Below are 21,437 nucleotides of genomic sequence, written 5' to 3' on the forward strand. Positions count from 1 at the left end.
AATAGAGCAACAGAGAGAGAGCTGTTGAAAAAAATCAGAATCACAGAGAAAGAAAAACTTCCAAGAATATTTGTTCAACAATTTACAGTATTACACACAGATTCCAACAAAAAATTGAAAATATTTTGAATTAACAAAAGGATCTAGACAGAACTTTACCATTGCTGCACCATAGCAGGAGCCTACCACCATGCTTGAGCCTACCACCAAGTCTCTGTAGTGATTTTTCAATTTGCATTGAAGAAAGAACAGAGATATGTGAGAGGAAAGCATGGCCATGGTCCATGGGACTCAGAGAACAAAAAGAAAAGAAAAGAATGAGGCGGCTGAACTGAGAAGGGCGGAGATTAGAGAGAAAATTGGGGAAGGACCGAAGGGTAGAGAGAGACAAAGAAAAAATTGAATTGAGAGAAAAAAAAATGGGGAAGGGGGCGGCTGAAGAAAAGAGAAGGGAAGCTAAAGAAAAGAAAAGAGAGAAAAAATTGAGGAAGGGGGAAGGGGGCGGCTGAAGAAAAGAGAAGGGAAAGCCAACAGGGGTATTTTCGTATTTATGCTACTACTAGGGTTTTAAAAAACTAAATAGCAAAAAATACTCACCTCCCACGCGAAGGCTCGAACCTAGGATCAAGAAGCCAAACCACAAGGAGCAAACCGCTAAGCCACTGACCAGTTACGTGTAAGAGATACATAAAAATATATATATATTTAAATAAATATATATATATATTTCGGTCGGTTCGGTTGGTTTCGGTTTTAAAAAATCCAACACCGAAACCAAAACCGAAAATTTCGGTTTTTTAAAAATAAAACCGAAACCAAACCGCACCGAAACCGAACCGAAATTTTAGACTCGGTTCGGTCGGTTTCTGTCGGTTCATTCGGTTCCTCGGTTTTTTGCACACCCCTACCATCCATAATAAACCAAACCAAACGCAGCAAAACACAGCCACTCTCTCCGTTGAAAAAAAAAAAAAATGATCCAAACGAAAGAAGCTCGACAACATCGACCGATCCTCCGACGTCGGAAGGAACTTCATCTCCCAGACGACATTGTGTTTCAGATTGTGGAAAGGCTACCCGTGAAATCGCTCCTAAGATTCAGGTGCGTTTGTAAATCATGGAAATCTTACATCAATGACCCCAAATTCATTTCCAATTTCATTTCCACCCGCTACATTAACAATCACGATGATGATGATGGCTATGTCATACACATGGAGAAGAATTTGAATTTCAATTCTCTTGGTAAAAGTGAAGTCTGTACGGTCGCTTGCGACCGCACCTTTGAAAGTATATCTGAGTTAAGAATTCCCTTCAGTTTTGAGTCTGGAGTTGAATTCTTTGTGGGTTCATGCAATGGCTTGTTGTGTCTCTGGAATTTGGACGCTGATATGTACTTGTGGAACCCCAGCATTAGAAAATTTAAGAGGTTACCTTCTTGTACTGATTTGAAACCCCATCGTCGTGCTACACTCGGATTTGCTTATGATTCCCAGATTAATGACTACAAGGTTGTGAGGATTTGGTTTGATTATCATAAACCTGTGATTAAGGTGTACACATTAAGCTTGGATTCATGGGAAATAGTTGAACTTGGAATCTCGTGGAGTCCCAATGTTGTGTACTACCAAGTTAACTCTGATATGCCATCCCCATTTGTTAGTGGACATTTGCATTGGATGCTTATTAGGATAGAAAGAAGAGGAGAAGGACAAGGGATGCGCAATACTAGAATGATATTGTCGTTTGATGTCAATAGTGAGAAATTCAATGAGCTACCGCTGCCTGATGTTGAACGCGGTTCCTTCAAAGAACAGAAGTGTCTTACATCATTCAAGGGGAAACTGGCTTTATCTATATTGGGAGAACAACCACATGGCACGTCGATCTCCATATGGGTGATGAGGGAGTATGGTGTGCATGAATCTTGGAATAAACTTTGTGTTGTATCAGCTGAAAATACAGTTTTTGTTGTATCAGATAAAATCTTGACTCGTTCGATTGGTTTCACCAAGGATGGTCCACTTCTAATTCAAAAGAATTATAAGAAGACGAAGAGGTCCAGATTGAAAAACAAGTACGTTTTAATTGACCCCGAAACTCTACGTGAGAAGGCTATTAGTATTAAAGGTGAAAATGTTTTAGCTATGGATAGTTACATGGAGAACCTTGCTTTACTTGATGGTGCAAATGTGGAATCTTACTGAGAAGTGGTATGGATGAATTGACACCCTTTTTATGCTTTTACCTGTTGCAGTACGCATGTTAGTATTTTGAAAAGCATTTTTTTTTCTCTTTTTATGTACCAGATTCGTATCATCCTTTTGTGGTTGTGGCTATTAGATATTCGTATTTGATATTTGCATTTGATATTTATTGTATCACTTGATCTTGCGATATCATCCTATTTCTGCCCTCTAAGAGACATAGATAGATATGAGATTTTATCATGATTTCCTTAGATGGATTCAATCACGTGTTTATTGTCAGCTCAAGTTAATCAACAGGTACATTCAGCTGCTTAAACATTGTCTTTCTATTGGTCTGTTGTGCTGTTTATCCTAAAGAAACATTCTATAGTCTGTAGTGCTATGGAATGAGCATACTGAACTTTTTGGTTTGGTCAAAGAGGAAGAATTTAAGAAGTACATATCTTTTAGGCTTTTAGGTTCATTGGCTTTTCACCTGGGCATTGATGGTAAAATCTGGTTGATGATGCATCCTTATACTGTTTTAGTTGTATGTCAATCTAAGGATAATTTTGAACTATATTTGACTTTGTGTATGGACATCAACTAGTTAGTACAATCTTATGAATTTAAGTCTTGAGTATAATTCTAGAAAACTAAACACTTCAAAATCAATAGAGAATATATTGATTAGCTATATGGACTTTATTAGCTTCTGTAGTACATCTAATCATATTGTTAAATACAAGAAGCTATTTTTATGAAAGATAAGTAGTTCGAATATATTTGATCTTGCTATATCCCCTACCTTTGTCTTCTGCGAGGCACATCTAAATATGGAATGCTATTATGACTTAAATCATATGTGTATTGTCAGCTTATGTGAATCAACAGCTACGTTCAGCTGCTTAAAAAGTTAAAATTATGTTTCTATTGGTACTTTTGTGCTTTTTTGTTTTAAAGAAACATGCTATAATTTATAGTGCTATGGAATGTTTATTTAGAACCATTTGAGTGGTTGAAGTCTTGAAGAGGAAGAATTTTAGACATACATATTTGTTAGGCTTTCAGGCTCATTGGATTTTATTCGCCCAATTTCTTCATAAGCATGTTTGGTTGATGATACTTTTATTTAGCATTTTAATTTTATCTCAATCTTGGAGCAAAATTCTAGAAAACCAACTACAATTCAAAATCAATCAGAACAAAAAGATCTCTTCAACTTCTCTCTCCTAATTTTTGATAACAATTATATTCAGATGGGTGATACTAACTTTTCATATAAAAATTATAGAAAGGAGTATATTGGAAAACAAGAAAAAAAGAAAAACAAAATTGGCCGTATATGTCTCTGTTAAGATAAAGTTACAAAAGATAACTTTTTCACTTCGTAAATGAGAAATATCTGTGAGTAGGTATTGCTAATCCTACATATAAAGTGTTTTCTTATTTTTATGTTAGCATCCTTTATGTTAACAAATAATAGTCATGGCATCTAGGTTCTCTTTTTTTTATAAGAAAAGAAAAAGAAAAAAGAATAAGTATATTTTATTGTACACTTAGCCAAGTTCTCCCAAAATAAAACTATTGATTACATTGGCCTTCCTGTCAAGCTCACTCTACATAAAGCCTCAAAGCTATGATTTTTTGTAGTTGACTCTATCCCAGATTCTGATTTCAAGTCGATTTCCATGAATTCTTGCATTTCTCTGGGACCATATATGGTAGTCTGCTTCACGCAATACAATTTTGAAAAATATAGCATTCAAGCTTTGAGGCTAACTAGCTAGACCCAATTCACCAATCTACACCACTCAGTTTCAGGACTATTAATTAAAAAAACATCTCATAGCTTCTCTCCATATCCTGCTAGTGCGTATTTTTTCTATAAAAACACACCTTATGCTTTGTTTGGATTGAGGGGAGTAGAGTAGAAGGAGGTAGAGTAAGTTAATTTACATTGTTTGGATGATTTTTAAGTGCTGAGGGGGAGGGATTTGGAGGGGTTTGGAGGGAGAGTAGAGGAGAGTTATTGTAGAGCTAATTAAATATTTTGAAAACCTATTTTGCCCTTCGCCATTTATGGCAATTACAAAATACACCTATGTAAAAATTTCTATCTCAAATCACTTTTTCACGCTCTCTGTCTCTCTTCTCTTCTCTGTCATGCTTCTCTTCCACATTGCTCTCTCTCTCTCTCTCCTCTCTAATGTTGCCCTCTCACTCTTCTTTCTCACACTTAGCTCTCTCTCATAGGTAAACTCTTATCTTATTTCTCTCTTGGTTTTATTGTTTAATTTTGGGTTTATGATTTTCATATATTCATATGCTTTTGTCACCATTTTCATATAAATGGTGATTTCTGACCTGTTGGTGTAATACCCCACATAATATTTTTTTATTTTAGAGTTTTCTTTAAAATATAATTGTTGGGCTATAGGCTTTCTTTTAATTGTTATTGCAGCCCACTACCCACTAAGCCCACATCTTATAATACAAGCTACAGAATAGAGGAAGAGATAGTCAGGGTTTTATCTAAGAGGCTAAGAGGTGTTTTCCTTGGAGTTAGTACACGTACAATTGAAGAGACAATCAGATTGTTCAAGGTAAGATTTCTTTCAATTAGAAACAAGAAAAAAAATTAGAATTTTATTAGGTTATTTAGAAATTTGATTTTGATCCTAAAATTTATATTCTAACGTTTAGGTTTTCCGTTGGATTAGATATTAGATTTGAGCCAGTGGGATTTCACGAATCAATATTTTTTGTTTAAGTTTTCTATTGGATCGGTACATATAATGAATAGATTGAAGTCAAATAATTCGGCCCTCCTTCTTTCATTGAATTGGTATATATATATATATATATATATATATATATATATATATATATATATATTCATATAATGGTTAAAGAAGGTGAAAGAAGAAGTCAAAGAAGGGGCTACGGTGGATTTGTGTATATATATATAAAGGTTAAAGAAGAAGTCAAAGAAAGTGGCTATTGTTCTTCTTGAATTTGTGTATATATATATATATATATATATATTGGTTGAAGAAAAAGTCAAAGAAGGTGGCTATTGATCTTTAGTTGGATTTGTATATATATAAACATATATATATATATATATATATATATATATATATATATATATATATAATGAATAGAAGAAGTCAAATATTTCGGCTGTGGTTTCTTTGCCTCTGGACTTATGCTATGCCGTGTTGTATATATATATATATATATATATATATACATATTAGGATATTAGGATAGTTGTAAAGTTTTCTATGGTAGATATATATATAATATGGCTTGGTTGGGGTTATGTATATTAACTTAAACTCTAAAACTTTAGCTGCTGCCTCTAGGTTCTGATAAATTACTTTGCATTAGTGCTATCATTAGTTCAGCAAAGTATTTCACTAGTGAGTCAATTCTTATAGTTTAGTAAAATTTATATTTCGTAGAGGATATTGAGTAATTTTCATAATTGATTATAGGTCCGATTTAAGGGTGTCTTGAGGCTCTTTGGAGATTATTTTGGCTGGACTTTCAGAGTGATTTGAGTGCGGTAAGTAATTATGCATAATATGCACAAGTTTTGCTCTTTAGGTTCTTAGAAGTTAAAGATTTTCAAAGTTATATTTTTAAGCTTACATTTTAAAAAAAAAAAGTTTATCAAAAAGCATTTTTACATTATTGAAAGAGAAATTTTAATTGGCTGTTAAATAATGTTTTAAAAGAAATTTCGAATTTTGAATAACGTTTTGAATGTCTAAATCCCATTTAAAAGATGATTTTTAACTAAACTATTTTCTGAAAATAATTGAGTTTCAAAGTAAGTTTTCTAAAAGATTTTGTTCTTTAAATTGTTTCAAACCAAGTGATTTCAAAATCATATTCTTGTTTTTCAAATGGTATTTAAGACGTTCCTTTTAGCAAACTGGATTTTCAAACTTATTCAAGAATTGTAAAAATATTTATATAAACTCTTCAGTTCCTATTCGTTCCCTAAGAGAGTCAAGCATCTTTTGATTTATGTTTCAATTTGATATTGTGATATTTAATATATCTTTATTGTTGGAACAATTGTTAATATTGAGAAAATTATTATATGTTGTATAAACTTTATTGTTTGAGATATGTGACTCAAAATGAGTGTTTTTAGAATTGATCAGATATATATGTGTAAATCCGCTCACAGGATTGTATGTGAGAATATGTGTTGATCCCTCACCAGCAGGGGTTAGATGTTGGTATCCGCTCACAGGATTGTATGTGAGAATATGTGATGTGTATATGTGACAATCGTGCTCTGATCAATTATTTGTATGTGTTTCCAAAAGACTTTAAGATATGATTATATGTGTATTAAGTGATTCTTTACATGTTTTGAAAACTATATTGGATATTTTGAGTGAATTTGTGAAATCAAACTCGTGCTTTGCTTGACTCTATTCCGTTGTGTATTCTGTATAATTGCTTACTAGATGTGTGGCTCACCCCATCAATTAATATTTTCAGATTAAAGTATAGTTGGGAATTAGAACCTTTAGACCGCTTGTGAGGTGCAAGGTAGAGCGTGGAAGTTGTAGGCGGCTTCAGTGTTACTTGAAGACTCATTAAATTTTAGTTACCTTTGTTTTGTAGTTCACATTTTATATAATGGAGTTTAACTCCGATTTGTGGAGTTTTGAAAAGATTATTAGTTATTATTATTTTTATTTTCCGCTTAGACTTCACAATATTTTGGAGATTATTATAAATTGTGGATTTTAGTTATTATAAGAGGTTTATCAGAAGCATTGTTTATTTGGAGTTTTATTGAATTAAGTTTAAATAAATTATGTTCATTGAGCTTAATAAGGTTAGCAAGTTAATTAGGTATCTAAATTCATGTTTCATGGATTTGGGTCCTGACAGTTGGTATCTGATTGATCTTATGCTTTTTTAAAAATATGTTTTAGCTGCTTGAATTAGTTAGAGTTTGCTGAAAATCATGGAATTATTGAAATATATGATTTTGTGTGATATAAGATGGCTAGGTTTAGTATAAGTGCTTGTGGGGTGTGGGGGGGCAAGGACCGGGGTTCAAGTCTCTAAAAGGGAGCTTTACACACATATACACTTAGATTAGGCTAGAGTAGAATTTCTATCTTATAAAACAAAAACAAAAAAAAAGATGGCTGGGTTTAATGAGATTGCTGATAAATGGCTAGTGATATAGACAATTTGGTATGTTGAATACGCTTTACTTTTGTATACAGCAGAAGTCGAAGTCAAATTTTTGACTTAATTCTATGATTTTTCAATGCCATTATTCTTTTAGCTCTTTTAAAAGCTTTGTTTAATTTTTTACTTTGCAATGATTGTTTCTGGTCTGTGTAAGGATAATGTGCACACTTCAAATATTACAAGTGATTAAATCGCTATTTTTCTGGCTCTTTTTCAATGGTTAAGTCACTAATAAATTGATGTACTTTCTTGTTTTTAATAATTTTTGCCTGGTTAAATGATTTCGTAGTTAAGTTTGCTAATATGTCACTCCTGGCCTAGGGATTTAGATAGGCATTTCAACCTCAAGTTTAGGAATAATTTTGATTACAGATTTGACATAAATGATATAAAACATTACCCTTTTGTGGTGAGTGTTTTATGTTGTTATTGGAAAGCTGCTGAAGAACTGTCATCGTATGAAGCTTATGTTTAAAACAAAGCTCTTATTGTGTTGTCTTTCTTTCTTCCCGCTGTTGTCATGAAACAATTGCTATGATGTGGAAAACTACATTTATCCAACAAGAGAAAAAGAAATCCTTTGGAGCTTATGGTTATTCTTTATTTAATTGACAACTATTGTCTAAGTATTATGCATATTATTTGACATGGCAATGCCATGGACAAGAACATATACTTAGCATATATAATTTTGTTTCATTTTTGTCCTGTTATTAAGTTGTTACTCTCGACCTACAGCTTCTGAGAGGCCATTTTCATATCAAGGTTTGAATAGTTTTAAATTCCTTAACATATATGATATAAGTTATGGCTGCTTATATATTAATTTTTTGAACCATACTATTCAATAATACCTGTGCATAATTAACTGGTTTGTCTTATTAAAAAAAAAAGTGTGCCGGCCTTGACATGCTTGGCTTTCAGTAAATGGCCTGTGATTTATAGGAATAGCACCTAGTTGCGTAGAATATCAGAATATGTTAACTGCTAGTATGAATTATCGTTTGGCTGCATTGTATTCTATTTTAAGTTAAGAGTTCTTTTACTGCCTTGCATTACATTTAAAAGCATGCAACTTAGAAGTCTTTTGAGTGTTACATTGTTTTGCTTGATTACATTATAGGAGGGTGCTTACTTTCCAAAAACATTATATGAGGATGCTTGAGATAGGGGGAAAGAGTTTCAACACTGGGTAGTTTGGGCAGATAATTATAGATAGAGATAGAGTTGTTATTTTTTGGAAGCTCCAATGATATGAGGACAAAGCCAAGTTTTAAGTTTTAACTTTGCTACGTGCTTTGTGTTTTTTCTTATATTCAATTAACAACTTAACAAGAGGGTATAAATGATTCTAAATTAAAAGTCTTAAGTAAGGAAATTGAAAGTGAAATGCTTTTGTTCTTTGCAGGCACATTTCTTTTTTCTTTTTTTTTTTAACCTTTCCTCCTTCTAAATAATTTCGATTGATACTCCGTTAAGAATTGTGAAGTGCTGTCACTTGTAACTTCTAACTTCTTTGTGGTTTTGATGACTGAACTTCTGGGAAGTCTTGGATGTTTGAATGGTTGCAATGATCTTCTTGCATCTGCTTAACAAAACATAGGGAGCCATGATGAATGACTTTGTGATATTTGCTTAATTCAAAATTTTTTGTAAATTCGTATTGCACAAATTTGCTGCCTTATTGACTCAGTTTGTTAATGACAATAGAAATTTTATACTTGAACTTACTAGTAATATTAGTACAGCAGAACTTTGGTTGTGAATTCATACTTTTGACAATTCTTATTTTGTTGTCCTTTTTTAACAGGCTAAACCTAAAGCAAAAGAGTTTTAAGAACAAACCAATTCCAAACTATGACAAATTGATTGAGCTTTATGGAAAAGATAGAGAAACTGGGCAACAAACCAATATTGTGGTGAAATGTTCATGGGGTTTGTTTTTCTTTGTATTTTGGATTGCATTCTCTTTTGTCTTTCCATGTTTCATTTGAGGGCTACATTGTGTTTTGCAGATAAATTTGGTCTTGTTTACCATAAAAACATCCACAGGAATTGTAAGGGGGCCTTAGGACGTGCCATATATATAAAACTAAACCTCATCACATACCATGGACTCCGTATATTCAAAGGAATCTGCTTGATTAGTGGTACTTCATAAATTGAAATTTACCAAAAAGCATATTTAGAGGGAATAAAAACCCTAAACCTAACCAAAAATAAATAAACATTTATGAGGGCAGGGCAGTAGCAAACCAGTAGCACATATATAAAAAGAGCAGTCGCAGTGAATTGTGATCGGCTTCTATTCTCCTTTTCTTCTATCTCTTTCTGTGGCGTCCCTTCTTCCTTAATTAAAAGATGATGATGTCCCAAAGGAAAAAAGCACAACCACATATTCCAATCCCACAGCGGAATAACCATATTCCAGAAGACATCGTATTCGACATTCTGTCAAGGCTACCCGTGAAATCAATCCTACGATTCAGCTGCGTCTGCATGTCCTGGTCTTCCCTCATCCATAGCCGCAGTTTCATCTCCACACACCTTAATATGTCGTTGTGCCGCGTTGACAATGACCACGATCATGGTTATGTCATGCACATGCCCAGGACCTGTGTTGAAACCACTCAGGTCTGTACAGTCTCTTGCGACCGTACCTTTGATAGGATATCCGAGTTTAGAGCTCCCTTCATTCATTATACCGATGTAGTGGGTTCATGCAATGGCCTTTTTGTCTCTATGATTATTGGAAGTTCAACTACAATGTATACTTCTGGAACCCCAGTATTAGAAAATTTAAGAGTTTGCCCACTGCGTCAATAATCCAGTCAAATACTTTTAGTCTTGGATTTGCATATGATTCACAGAATAATGACTACAAGCTTGTGAAGGTTGAATGGCCTATTGACCCTAGTTGCACATTACTACCTATGCCTCCCCCTGAGTTTGAGGTGTATTCGTTAAGTTCGGATTCAAGGAGAAGAGTTGAATTTGGAATCTCTTGGAGACCCAATATTTGGTACTACAGCATTAATGACAATTCACCATTCCCATTTGTTTGTGGACATTTGCATTTCATGGTAGAAAGCATAAGGGAAACAGGACAAGAGATGCACCCTTGTGAAATGATTTTGTCATTTGATGTCAACAGTGAAAAAATCGGAGAGCTACCAGTGCCTGATGATGATTCATTCAAAGAAGGCGGTAGTTATGGGAAACATCTTACATTATTCAAGGGAAAACTGGCTTTAATTAAAGACCGTAGTTTTCGACGATGTGGCTATGGACACTCTGTATGGGTAATGATGGACTATGGAGTGTGCAAATCCTGGAATAAACTTTTTTCTGTAACAGTTGAAGGGCCTAATGTTGATGGGTATGCTCGTTTCAATGGTTTCACCAAGTACGGTTCACTTCTAATTCAACATCAACTTGAACTGATTTACAATGGAAAATTTAAAATGGAAAATAAATTTATTTTATTTGACCCAAAAACTCTACATCATAAGGACATTAGTATTCAATATAAATATCCTTTCAATTTAGTTAGTTTATATGTAGCTACTTACTTGGAGAGCCTTGCTTTACATGATGCAGAAAATGTTGTATCTTATTAAGAAGATGACAGTATGGATGAATTGAAACTCCTGTTATGCATTTACCTATTGCAGTAGGCATGTTAGTATTGTTAAAAGTATAATTTTAAATGTTTCTGGGTATTATATATCAATATTTGATATTTGTATGCGGATGGTTTTTTCACACCTGCCAACATCTAGCTATGTTAACTAAATAAATTCAATCGGCCAACGTCACCCTTGTTTGCTTGTGTGCCTATGTCGTAGTGTTTACCGACTTCACCTATTTTTTCTTTTAAAAATATGATAGTTGATCTTGTCAAATCACACTTTGTTTGTTCTCAGAGAAATATATCTTGACTTGGACTGCTATAATCTCTTGCTTAGGTTGGTTCAATCACATGTTTATTGTTGGAGGATGTGGATCAACTAGTTGGTTCTCTTTTTTAAAAGAAAAAAAAAAATGAATTGAGTATATTTTATTGATTGAAACGAGGAATACACACATATACGCTACATAACAAACACCTATAGCATTGGAAACCTTAAACTGCTACCCCATACAAACATTGTGTGATTTGACATGATCGCCGCTCACATGCAGAACTGTATACTTAGCGAAGCTCTACCCCAGATAAAACTACTGATTACACTGGCCTTTCTGTCAAGCTCACTCCCATTCTCTACGTAAAGCCTCATTAACATCTGATTTTTTATTGTAGTTGCCTCTGTCACAGATTATGATTTTAAATCCGTACTTAATAGCTTGCTTTATTCTCTATTCACATTGAAGTTGGCATTGATGTTCATGCATTTCTCTGGGAGCATATATGGTAGTCTGCTGCACGCAATACAAACTTGCACAATATGGCATTCAAGCTCTTGCCTTTTAAGCTAACAAGACACAATCCACCAATCTACTCCACTCTGTTTCAGGATTGTCAATTAAAAAACATTCTCATAGCTTCTCTCTATAGCTTGCTAGTGAAGCTGCAATGGAAGAATAGGTCTTAATCTTCCATATTATTTCCATAGAAACGCACCTTAGTTCACCTTGATATCCCTACTAAGCTAAAATGCCTCTTGTAATAAGCCTATTCCTCATAGCCAGACAAGTAATAAAGGGGTGCCTTGGAAATTGCTAAAGAATACCATATTAAGCCTACACCAACTCACTTCAGGCAATCTGAACCTTATGGAATTTTTTGTCCCTGTACTTGGAAATTGACTTGATTTAGAGAGAATCGAAATGGGTCTATCCCTTCTGCCAATTCTTACAACAGGTAGCTTACTTCTTTTAGCATCTTGATCCTCATATCTTTCTAGCATCCTGTTTTCTCCTTATGAACTCTTGGTACCTAAGCTATATTCTTGTTGGCAGCATTATAAGTTGCTTGTAGCCATATTTGGTGTATAAAACACCACCTGGGTGCCACTAATCTAAACATAAACAGATGCTGCTTCCATCCCTCATTTCAAATTTTAGTAAGGCTTCATCCTCTTCCCTCAATTTGAGCAGAATTCTCCAACCCCAATGCTGTCCTGTGGAAATTTCACACCCTGAAACCTTTTTCCTTTCAATAAAATCACTTTTAACCCAAGCCACCAATATGGAACTAGCTTGAATAAATGGTCTCCAAATATGTTTCGTAATGGCTGCCTTATTCAAATCCTCTACTCTTTTTAGATTTAACTCTCCTTGACATTTAGGAACTCACAGATTTCCAAGATATTTTGGCTCCAATAATAGATTTATCACTTGCACTCCATAAGAAGCTATTAGAATTTTGTTTAGTTGACTTAAATATTGTCCATAAGTAACTGAGAAGAGTAGCTGCAATCTATTTGCAAATGATCGATGTGTCAAAATTCTGTCCAATAGAGACTTGCAATCCAGCACAATTAATTTCCTTCTAAAGGAACAACTAAGTAACTCACTGGTAGACGACCCTCCCTGAATTAGACTGCTAGAGACAATGGATCCCCTTGCCTAAGACACTCTTCAGTTCTTCCTTTCAAAATAACCAGTTACGCCCCCATTAATAGCTTCAAAAAACTTAGGAGTTATTAAACATAACTTGAACCATTGCACAAACCTCGGAGGAACTCCTACAGGTTTCAAGCATTGAAGAATGAATTCCCATCAAACTGAGTCATATGCCTTTCATTTTATCCACTTTCATAGCACTTCTAGCCTTGCTCTTATCCCTATTGATGTCTTTGACTAAACTCCAAAACCCAACAAAACAATTATTTTTTAAAAAAAAAGGTAAGAAAGAAAGAAAAAGAAAAAAGAGTAACTTAGATTTGCAAACCTTGATATGAAGGGTGCCACTGCCAAATTAAGAACCAGTCTTGTAGTAATACTCTATGCAAGCAGCTTAATTGTAGAAGCGACTTTCCACTCTAACAATAATAGAATTTTACTATGTTTGCCGCCCTTTTCAATAATTTTGTTCCTATTTTTTTTTTTTCAAATTAGATTTTATTTTTGTTCATATAAAATTTTATTAAATTTTTACAAAAATTTTCTTTTAATAGTTAAGGGATTGACAACAATCATGAAGTTCTAGTATTAAAAAGATGAGGAACTAAAATGACAAATTGTCAAATTTAAATGGCGCAGTTTGTATTTTGGCCAAAAAATTATCATACCCCTGAGTTGTCTTGTTGTGAATCATCTAATCTATTTGTAGCATAGATCGAATTCCGTTAACTTCCTTATCCCAATACCTAGATTTTCATCGAGGCATGTTCAAAATAGTTGTGTAAGAATCTCCAACCTGACATACTAAACTCATTGATTTGCTACATATTATCTTCCTACCCTTGTCTCCACATGACCACAAAGCATACAATTGATATCTTTAAGGACTTTGTATTCACCTTAATCTCTCTGTTTTAAGGGGTCATCAAGTCCCCTAATATTCCACACCAAAACCTTCATAAGGCTAAAAAATTGGGAGAGAAACCCTTCTAAAATCACCTTTCATTCTCTCTCATTTTCTTATTATCTTTTATCTTTATGCAAACTTTTGTAATTCTACTAATTTCATTATCAGAGAATCCTCAAACACATTGAAATGTGTCTTTGGGAGTTAGGGCGGAACTAAGATTCTTAGGAGGCCAAAAATATTAATGAAATATCAACTAGGGGTGGAAAAAAAGGACATGATTCGTGAACGCGACATGACACAAAGTTAGCAGATTATGAGTTGAGGTTTAATAGGTTCATGTCATATTTGGATTAACACGATTGATTGGTTTAACAAACGTGTCGTGTTTGTGTCTAACCCACGAAGCCTGCTTGGCATGTTCAACCCGTTTAATTAAATGTCATTTTACCAATATATCCTTCAAAAGGCCTAAGCATATAAACTTATTAGTTGTAGTTTATTTTGTTTAACATATTGTGATCGATTATTTGTAATATTGAGATATATTGTAGTTTCAATGATTATTTTTGATACAGTACCTCGTTAGTTTTGAACTTCATATATATATATATATATATATAATCTATTTGTTTGGTTTTTTTCATAGTTTAGATCAATTGGGTTAATATTAAAATTTGTATTTTTTTTCTTTTACTTTGATAAAATATGATAAATGAGTTGACACAACTAACCCTTGTTTAGTAAACAAGTCATGTTAGAGTTAAAGAATCCTAACATTTTAAATTAATGTGTTGGAATAGAATCAACCTACATAGTTGAAATCTCATAAGTCGACAAGACATGACCCCAACACTCGAATGAGAATTGCTACCCCTAATATCAACAAGGAAAAAGCTAAAATTAATACTAAATTTACTTAAATTACAAATTGATGTGTCAATGAAGCTACTACCAATTTTACTACAAAAATATTAATAAACTAATGTGAGATATATTTTTCTTTTCTTTTCTTTTCTAACATTTTTAATAAACGCGTTGGATTAGTGTCAACTTACATAATTGAAATCTCATAAGTCAACAAGACATGAACCCGATACTCGAACACAAATTGCTACCCCTCAATATCAACAAGAAAGAAGCTAAAATTGATACTAAATTTACAAACTAATATGCCAATAAAGCTGCTACTAATTTTACTACAAAATATTAGTAAACTAATGTGGGATATATTTTTCTCGTCTCTTCTTTTTAATTTAATAATGGGGATGAGGGATTTGAACCCTAGACCTTTCTGGCGGAAAAACTAAAAGATGCTAATTAAGATGGGAAAATGGGCTTTTGCCCTTACATTTGAAAATATCCAGCACAATGTCCCTTTTTGAAATTATTAAGCTCCGTGTTCCTGTTTTGAAACTCGATTTTTCCATAGAAATCAATTTTCTTATTATCGAGTTGTAGGTGAGATTTTGCCATGCTAGAGGAGCACCCGTGGCTTTTCCAAATTAAAGAATCTAGCTATAACTCAATTTTAGTAAAATTTTGTTATAGTTGGATTTTTTTAGAATCCAAACTCGATATTCGTAAGGCCAAGTTATACACAAAATTTCAATTTTACGAATCTCCTTGTCGTGTTTGTAACTCAATTTTAGAATTATCGAGTTATGTTGGGATTTTTAAAAGTGAACTCGAGTTTATAATTATCAAGTTTTGCAACTGCTATATGTAGAACATACTTTTCATATTAGCGTTTGGTCTCCTGAAGCTCACAGAACCAAAACTCAAGAGCTCCACAGATCCACAGCTCCAGAAACGGCATTTCCTCACAGATCCACAGCTACTTTTGCCTTAGGATTTTGCGTTATCTCTCAAGCGATTATTTGTCTATCATCTCAGGTATAAAGCCCATTGCATAATTTGATGCACATACAAAAATTTCTGACGTAGGTGAAGAATATGTTTTTGATATTGCAAAGGTTTATTAGCCAAGATGTATTTTCATATTGGAGAAGTATTTTCATTCGATATGTTGTATTGTGTGTGCTTAGGTATTTGGTTGTTTGTGCTTAAGTATTTTCATTGGGTTATATTGGTTGTTTGGTGTTGTACATTTGAAGTACAAAAAAAGAAAATTTTTAGATCTGCAAGAAGCAATGAAATATAAATCTGATTTGGCTGAGATTTTATTAAAATTGTTAGTGAAATGAAGGATCTTATTTTGGTAGTGACTCTTGTTATTTTCCCCTTTAAGGTTGTTTGACAATATTATGATAAATTAGTTTAATATTATGGCAAATATCATTTAGGTTCATGTTGATGTAATTTAGTATTGTTGATAATACTAGAAGGCTTTTATGACAAGTGGCTTCCTAAAGGTAATAAAAGTGGTCATAGTGAACTCAATTTCATTAAGAAAATGTATGTAGTTCTTGTTTTTTCTTTTTTTAATATGCGTTCATAGTTTGTGGGAATCACATATCATTCAATGCATACCATACTTCATGTTGAAAAATGAAATTTTTTAAAAAAAAATCTGCATTATGCAATAGAAGGTGTATGTAGTAAGCACAAGTTCCTATTTTGCAAAAGTTGAACGTACATAATTACCATTGGTAGACACTAACAACAACACCTAGACATTAAACACAACGTCTAAACGGTAACAACAATATCTAATCTTTGTAGGTAGATATTTTTGGAAATCAACATTGCTTGAATCTCAAAAGTCTGAAATATCTTTTTCATCATCTAACAAAGTTATTTCATTAATAGACTTGATGACTCGCTCTTATGCCTTTCCCTGTAGATGTTTCCTAGCTTTTTGGATTGCATAAAAACAGTCTAGATGTCTTTGCATTTGATTGTTCTTTTTTTCAGAACGAGCAAGTATGTTGGTAGGTTTGTCTCTAGGTAACTTGGCTGAACGTGCCTTAAGAACTCGTAACCCATACCATCGACAATACAACTCCAACTCACACCTTTCTCATATAGCGGTGAGGGTTTTCAGTTGCGTTTTGGTTTCAATCTATAGATTTTGGAAAGGGCTCTGCCGCGACTGAGGGAGAAAGAAAAGGAGATGGGCTACAGATTGGGAGAGACTAAGGGAGACAAAGGAGGCATTTTGGGGACATTATACATTCAAATTTTATTTTTATTTACCAACCAACTCGATTTTCCAATTATCGAGTTACTAATTTTCCAACTGGATTTTTTTAATTGGAAAAAGCCACGGCTGCTTGATCAACATGGCGGAAACGTACCAAGAACTCGATACTCATAAAATTGAGTTATCATGAAGCTTGATTATTTGATGATCAAGTTTTATGTAAAAATCGATCTTTTAAAAATCGAATTTCAAAAGGACACAGAACTTAATAATTTCAAAACAGGGATATTGTATTAAATATTTTAAAAAATAAGGAAAAAAGCCCATTTCCCCCTAATTAAGCCATGAAACTCTTTTGGTAAAGTTTAAAAAAAAAAAAAAAAAAAAACTATGAAACTCTGGGCAAAATTGATATGTCAAAAACACAAATATTTTGAACATCATCCCAGTACAAAACAAAAACACAAAATCAAAAACCAAAACCCCTTAAACTGATTTTCCTTAAACAAAAGAACTTGTTCAAAAAATGTCACGACAACAACTACTGATCTTGCAACTACGGAAGAAGCATGTTCCAGACAACATCATACTGGACATCCTCCTAAGGCGACCTATGAAATCCCACCTAAGGCTGCGTTTGTTTCGGCAGTAAATAGTTTTCGGGTGTAAAATGATTTCAGCTGAAAACATTTTCGGGAAAAGAAAATATTTTTAGGTGTTTGGTAACATTTGAAAAAATACTTTGAATTTTTTTTTCAGGTGTTTGGTTGTCATCTTGAAAATATTATAGAAAATGTATTTTGTATTTGTTGCTCACATTTTCTCACATTTTCTTAGCTTCCAATCAAAGTATAAAAATCTGTTCTAAGATAAACAGAACAAACAAATCCAAAAAAAAAAAATCATCAACTTTGGGAGAGAAGAAGGAAGAGAGAGAGAGAGAGAGGAGAGATCGTGCGATCGAAGGCGGCGGAGGCTTCGATCGCGCGATCGAAGGCGAGACACATGGCGGAGGTTCGATCGCGCGATCGACGGCGAAGGCGAGACACGTGGCGGAGGTTCAATCACGCGATCGACGACGGTGGAGGCTTCGATCGCGCGATCGACGGCGAAGGCGAGACACGTGGCGGAGGTTCGATCGAGCGATAGACGGCGAAGGCGAGATCGCGCAGTGGAGGCTTCGGTCTTTGCTTGATCGCGCGGTGCTTGGCACGGCTCGGACGACGAGATTGTGCGGCGTTTGGGCTGGGCGGAGCTTGGCTGGCTGGGCGGAGTTTGGCTGAGGTGAGCTTGGAGATGAGTTTTGGACTGTGTGAGGAGCTCTCTCTTCAGTGTGATTTTCGGAAATGGTTTGAAGGTAAAATCAAAGTGGAAATGATTTTCCGTTGGTTTGGGCTGATTTTCCGGTCAAACTGTAAATGGTTTTCCGTTGACCGAATTTTCCGTGGCTGCCAAACATACGAAAACGCGGAAAATGATTTCCTGAAACTGTTTTCAGTCGAAACAAACACAACCTAAAATTTGGGTGTGTTTCCAAGTCTTGGTACTCCCAAGTCACAAGCTCCAATTTCATGTCCTCTCACCTTAATAACATGTTGACCCACAATGCCAATCATGATGATCATGGCTATGTCATACACATTCCCAGTTGTAATTCTCTTTACGCGAACACTTTTTCTTCTCTTAACGGTTAAGTCTGTACAGTCGCTTATGACCGCACTTTTGAGAAGATATATGAGTTAAGAATTCCCTTCACTTTTCATTCTGGGTTTGCCCATTTAATGGGTTCTTGCAATGGCGTTTTGTGTCTCACTGATTATGGAACGAACCGTCACTTTGTGTTTAATGATGTATTCTTGTGGAACCCCAGTATTAGAATGTTTAAGAGGTTGTTTGGTACTTGCTTTAGGCACAGGCGCTTATGCGATTTTCAACTCGGGTTTGCATATCATTCCCAAATTAATGACTTCAAGGTTGTGAGGATTTCAAAGCATTTTCGCAATGATAAGTATCCCCCTGAGGTTGAGGTGTACACGTTGAGTTCGGATTCTTGGAAAAGGATTGAACTTGGAATCTCATGGAGACCTAATGTTTTGATCTACGACTTTTATTGTGGTTTTTGGTTCTCATTTGTTAGTGGACATTTGCATTGGTTGCTAGATATCACAAAAGGAAGTGGACAACACAAGTATAGGAGTGATATGATTTTGTCATTTGATGTCAACAGCGAGAAATTTAGAGAAATACCACTGCCTGATGATGATTCCTTCAAAGGTGTCAATTTTACGAAATGTCTTATGATGTTCAAGGAGAAACCGGCTTTGATTCAATTCCAAGGTTGTCTACAACCACATGTCACGGTTTGCTTCATATGGGTCATGAAGGAGTATGGTGTGCCTGAATCTTGGAATAAACTCTATGAAGTACCAATTGAAAATCTCACTAATTTCATTGGTTTCACCAAGTATGGTACACTTATAATTCGAACCAATAGTGGATTAGTGGAGGGATTAGAGGAGGAAGATAAGTTTGTTTTAATTGACCCCAAAACTCTACATGAGCAGGATATGTGTATTCAACTTAATTATCCTTTAGCCGTAGCTACTTTTCATGTATCTACTGTTGCTTACATGGAGAGCCTTGCTTTCCTTGATGGATCAAATGTGGTATCTTACTAAGAAGAAGGTGTTGTTTGTGTAAATAGTAGAAGTTATGTCATGAATGATATGGATGAATTGATACATTTTTCATGATTTTACATGTAGCAGGCATGTTAGTATTGTTAAAAGTATAATTTTACCCTAGATTTATATTATCCTTTCAAGGTTCTGGCCATTATATATTAATATTTGATATGTGATGTGGATGGTTGTTGTGAAAATACCATGATCCACTACTTATGTAGTGAGTATATTATCATTCCTAGGCCATGTTCTTCTCCAGTTCCAGCCATATGGTATCTGTTGTTTCTGAATTACATCTAATCTTAATATTGATTAAAAGAATCTAATTCTTATAACAGAGAAACAGTTCCGAGATATCATATCTTGTCATATCATTGTATTACACTATCTTTGTCCTCTAAGAGACATATCTATATGCCATGCTATTATCTCTTGCAATCAAATGTTTATGGTCACTAGTTGTGGATCAAAAAGTAGGATCAAATGAATAAGCATTGTGTTTCTATTGTTACTTGTGTGCTTTTTATCCTAAAGTACATGCTATAGTTTTATACTACTATGGAATGTGTATACTAAACTTTTTGTTTGGTTGAACTAACAGACTTATAGAATACATGTTTAATATCTGTTAGGTTTTCAGATACATTGGTTTTCTTCCTTAGCATTGATGGAATTTTATCGACCCAATTTGTTCATGAGAAAATTTGGTTGATTTTGCATCCGTTTACCATTTTAGTTGTATGTCAATCTAAGAATATTTTTCAAGCATATTGGACTTCTTGTATGGACATCTACTAGTTAGTACAAACTCACTAACTCTCAGTTTTGAGTCTTGACCAGAATTCTAGAAAACCAACCCACAATTCAAAATCAACCAAACAAAATGACTTCATTCAGATCGTTGCAAAGAAATTTTCAACATTGCCACCACTATATTCTGAACTACTATGACTTATAAAAAAAAATATATTCTGAACTACTAGCCATGCTTTATGAAAACACCTAGTAGGAAATCCATCTAGTCCAGAGGCCTTGTTGCAATTGATAGAAAACATAGTACTTCAAATCTCCTCATCAATAACCTCCCTTTGCAATGACTCTGCCATTGCAAATTTGCAACAAGAATCTTAATTTCCAACAATTGAGACACCTGGCTTGCTTTCTCTTCCCAAACTGGATTATGGTTGTACCAAGTAAATTTTTGTAGAAATCAACTGCAAAAGTTTTAAGCTGTTCTAGATTCTCCATTTTATTGCCTTGATCATGCCATAGGCATTTAAGTGTTTTTTTGGATTTCTAACTTTGATAAGTTGTTGGAAGTAAACTATTTTTGTCCCCTAGTTACCATTTATTCCTAGAATTTTCTTTGAAGAAAACTTCCTCTGCCTTAGTGCCTTACTAACAGAAACCAACTGATGCATGTAGTCCTTTTCCTTTCTAAAATACCCACATTACCAAGATTCTTAACATATAGGCTATAGCTTTAAGCCTGATTTTAGCCAGTGTTACCTTCTGAGAGATGCCTCCAATCTTTTTTTTAATTAACCTAATTGAGGACCCTTTATACAACCTTGAATTTATTGTAAAGTCTGAACATAGGGACACCTTACACCTTTGTTTCCTAACACTTTTTTACTCCAGTCATGAATTCTATATGATTTATCCAGTAATTGAAGAATCTAAATGGTTTAGGACCAAAACTTTTCACTTCCTTAGAATAATATTGATGCAATTAAGTGATCACC

General features: G+C 34.1%; 2 protein-coding genes and 1 pseudogene across 9 annotated transcripts; all 3 read left to right on the forward strand.

Moving 5' to 3' along the window:
* Positions 1-920: 920 nt before the first annotated feature.
* Positions 921-10,599, forward strand: LOC142617825 (F-box protein CPR1-like). Of its 8 annotated transcripts, XR_012841060.1 has the most exons (5): positions 921-2,213; positions 4,654-4,795; positions 5,693-5,763; positions 9,238-9,362; positions 10,582-10,599. XR_012841060.1 is itself a non-coding variant. In XM_075790784.1 (2 exons), the coding sequence occupies exon 1, from the start codon at positions 975-977 to the stop codon at positions 2,205-2,207; it is 1,233 nt and encodes a 410-aa protein (XP_075646899.1). In that variant the 5' UTR covers positions 921-974; the 3' UTR covers positions 2,208-2,213; positions 9,238-9,763. The 8 variants fall into 8 exon arrangements, 2 of the variants coding, with proteins under 2 accessions (XP_075646899.1, XP_075646900.1); XR_012841058.1 differs by lacking the exon at positions 10,582-10,599 and having other exon boundaries at positions 9,238-9,766; XR_012841059.1 differs by lacking the exons at positions 9,238-9,362; positions 10,582-10,599 and adding an exon at positions 6,717-7,846.
* LOC142616419 (F-box/kelch-repeat protein At3g06240-like) lies at positions 10,148-11,047 on the forward strand. Its single transcript, XM_075789279.1, has one exon. The coding sequence runs from the start codon at positions 10,148-10,150 to the stop codon at positions 11,045-11,047; it is 900 nt and encodes a 299-aa protein (XP_075645394.1).
* A 7,553-nt stretch (positions 11,048-18,600) lies between these two features.
* On the forward strand, positions 18,601-19,686 carry LOC142616420 (F-box protein At3g07870-like; annotated as a pseudogene).
* The last annotated feature ends 1,751 nt before the right edge of the window (positions 19,687-21,437 follow it).

This window comes from Castanea sativa, chromosome 11 (assembly GCF_040712315.1).
Source record: "Castanea sativa cultivar Marrone di Chiusa Pesio chromosome 11, ASM4071231v1".
In the NCBI taxonomy this organism is placed as follows: Eukaryota; Viridiplantae; Streptophyta; class Magnoliopsida; order Fagales; family Fagaceae; genus Castanea; species Castanea sativa.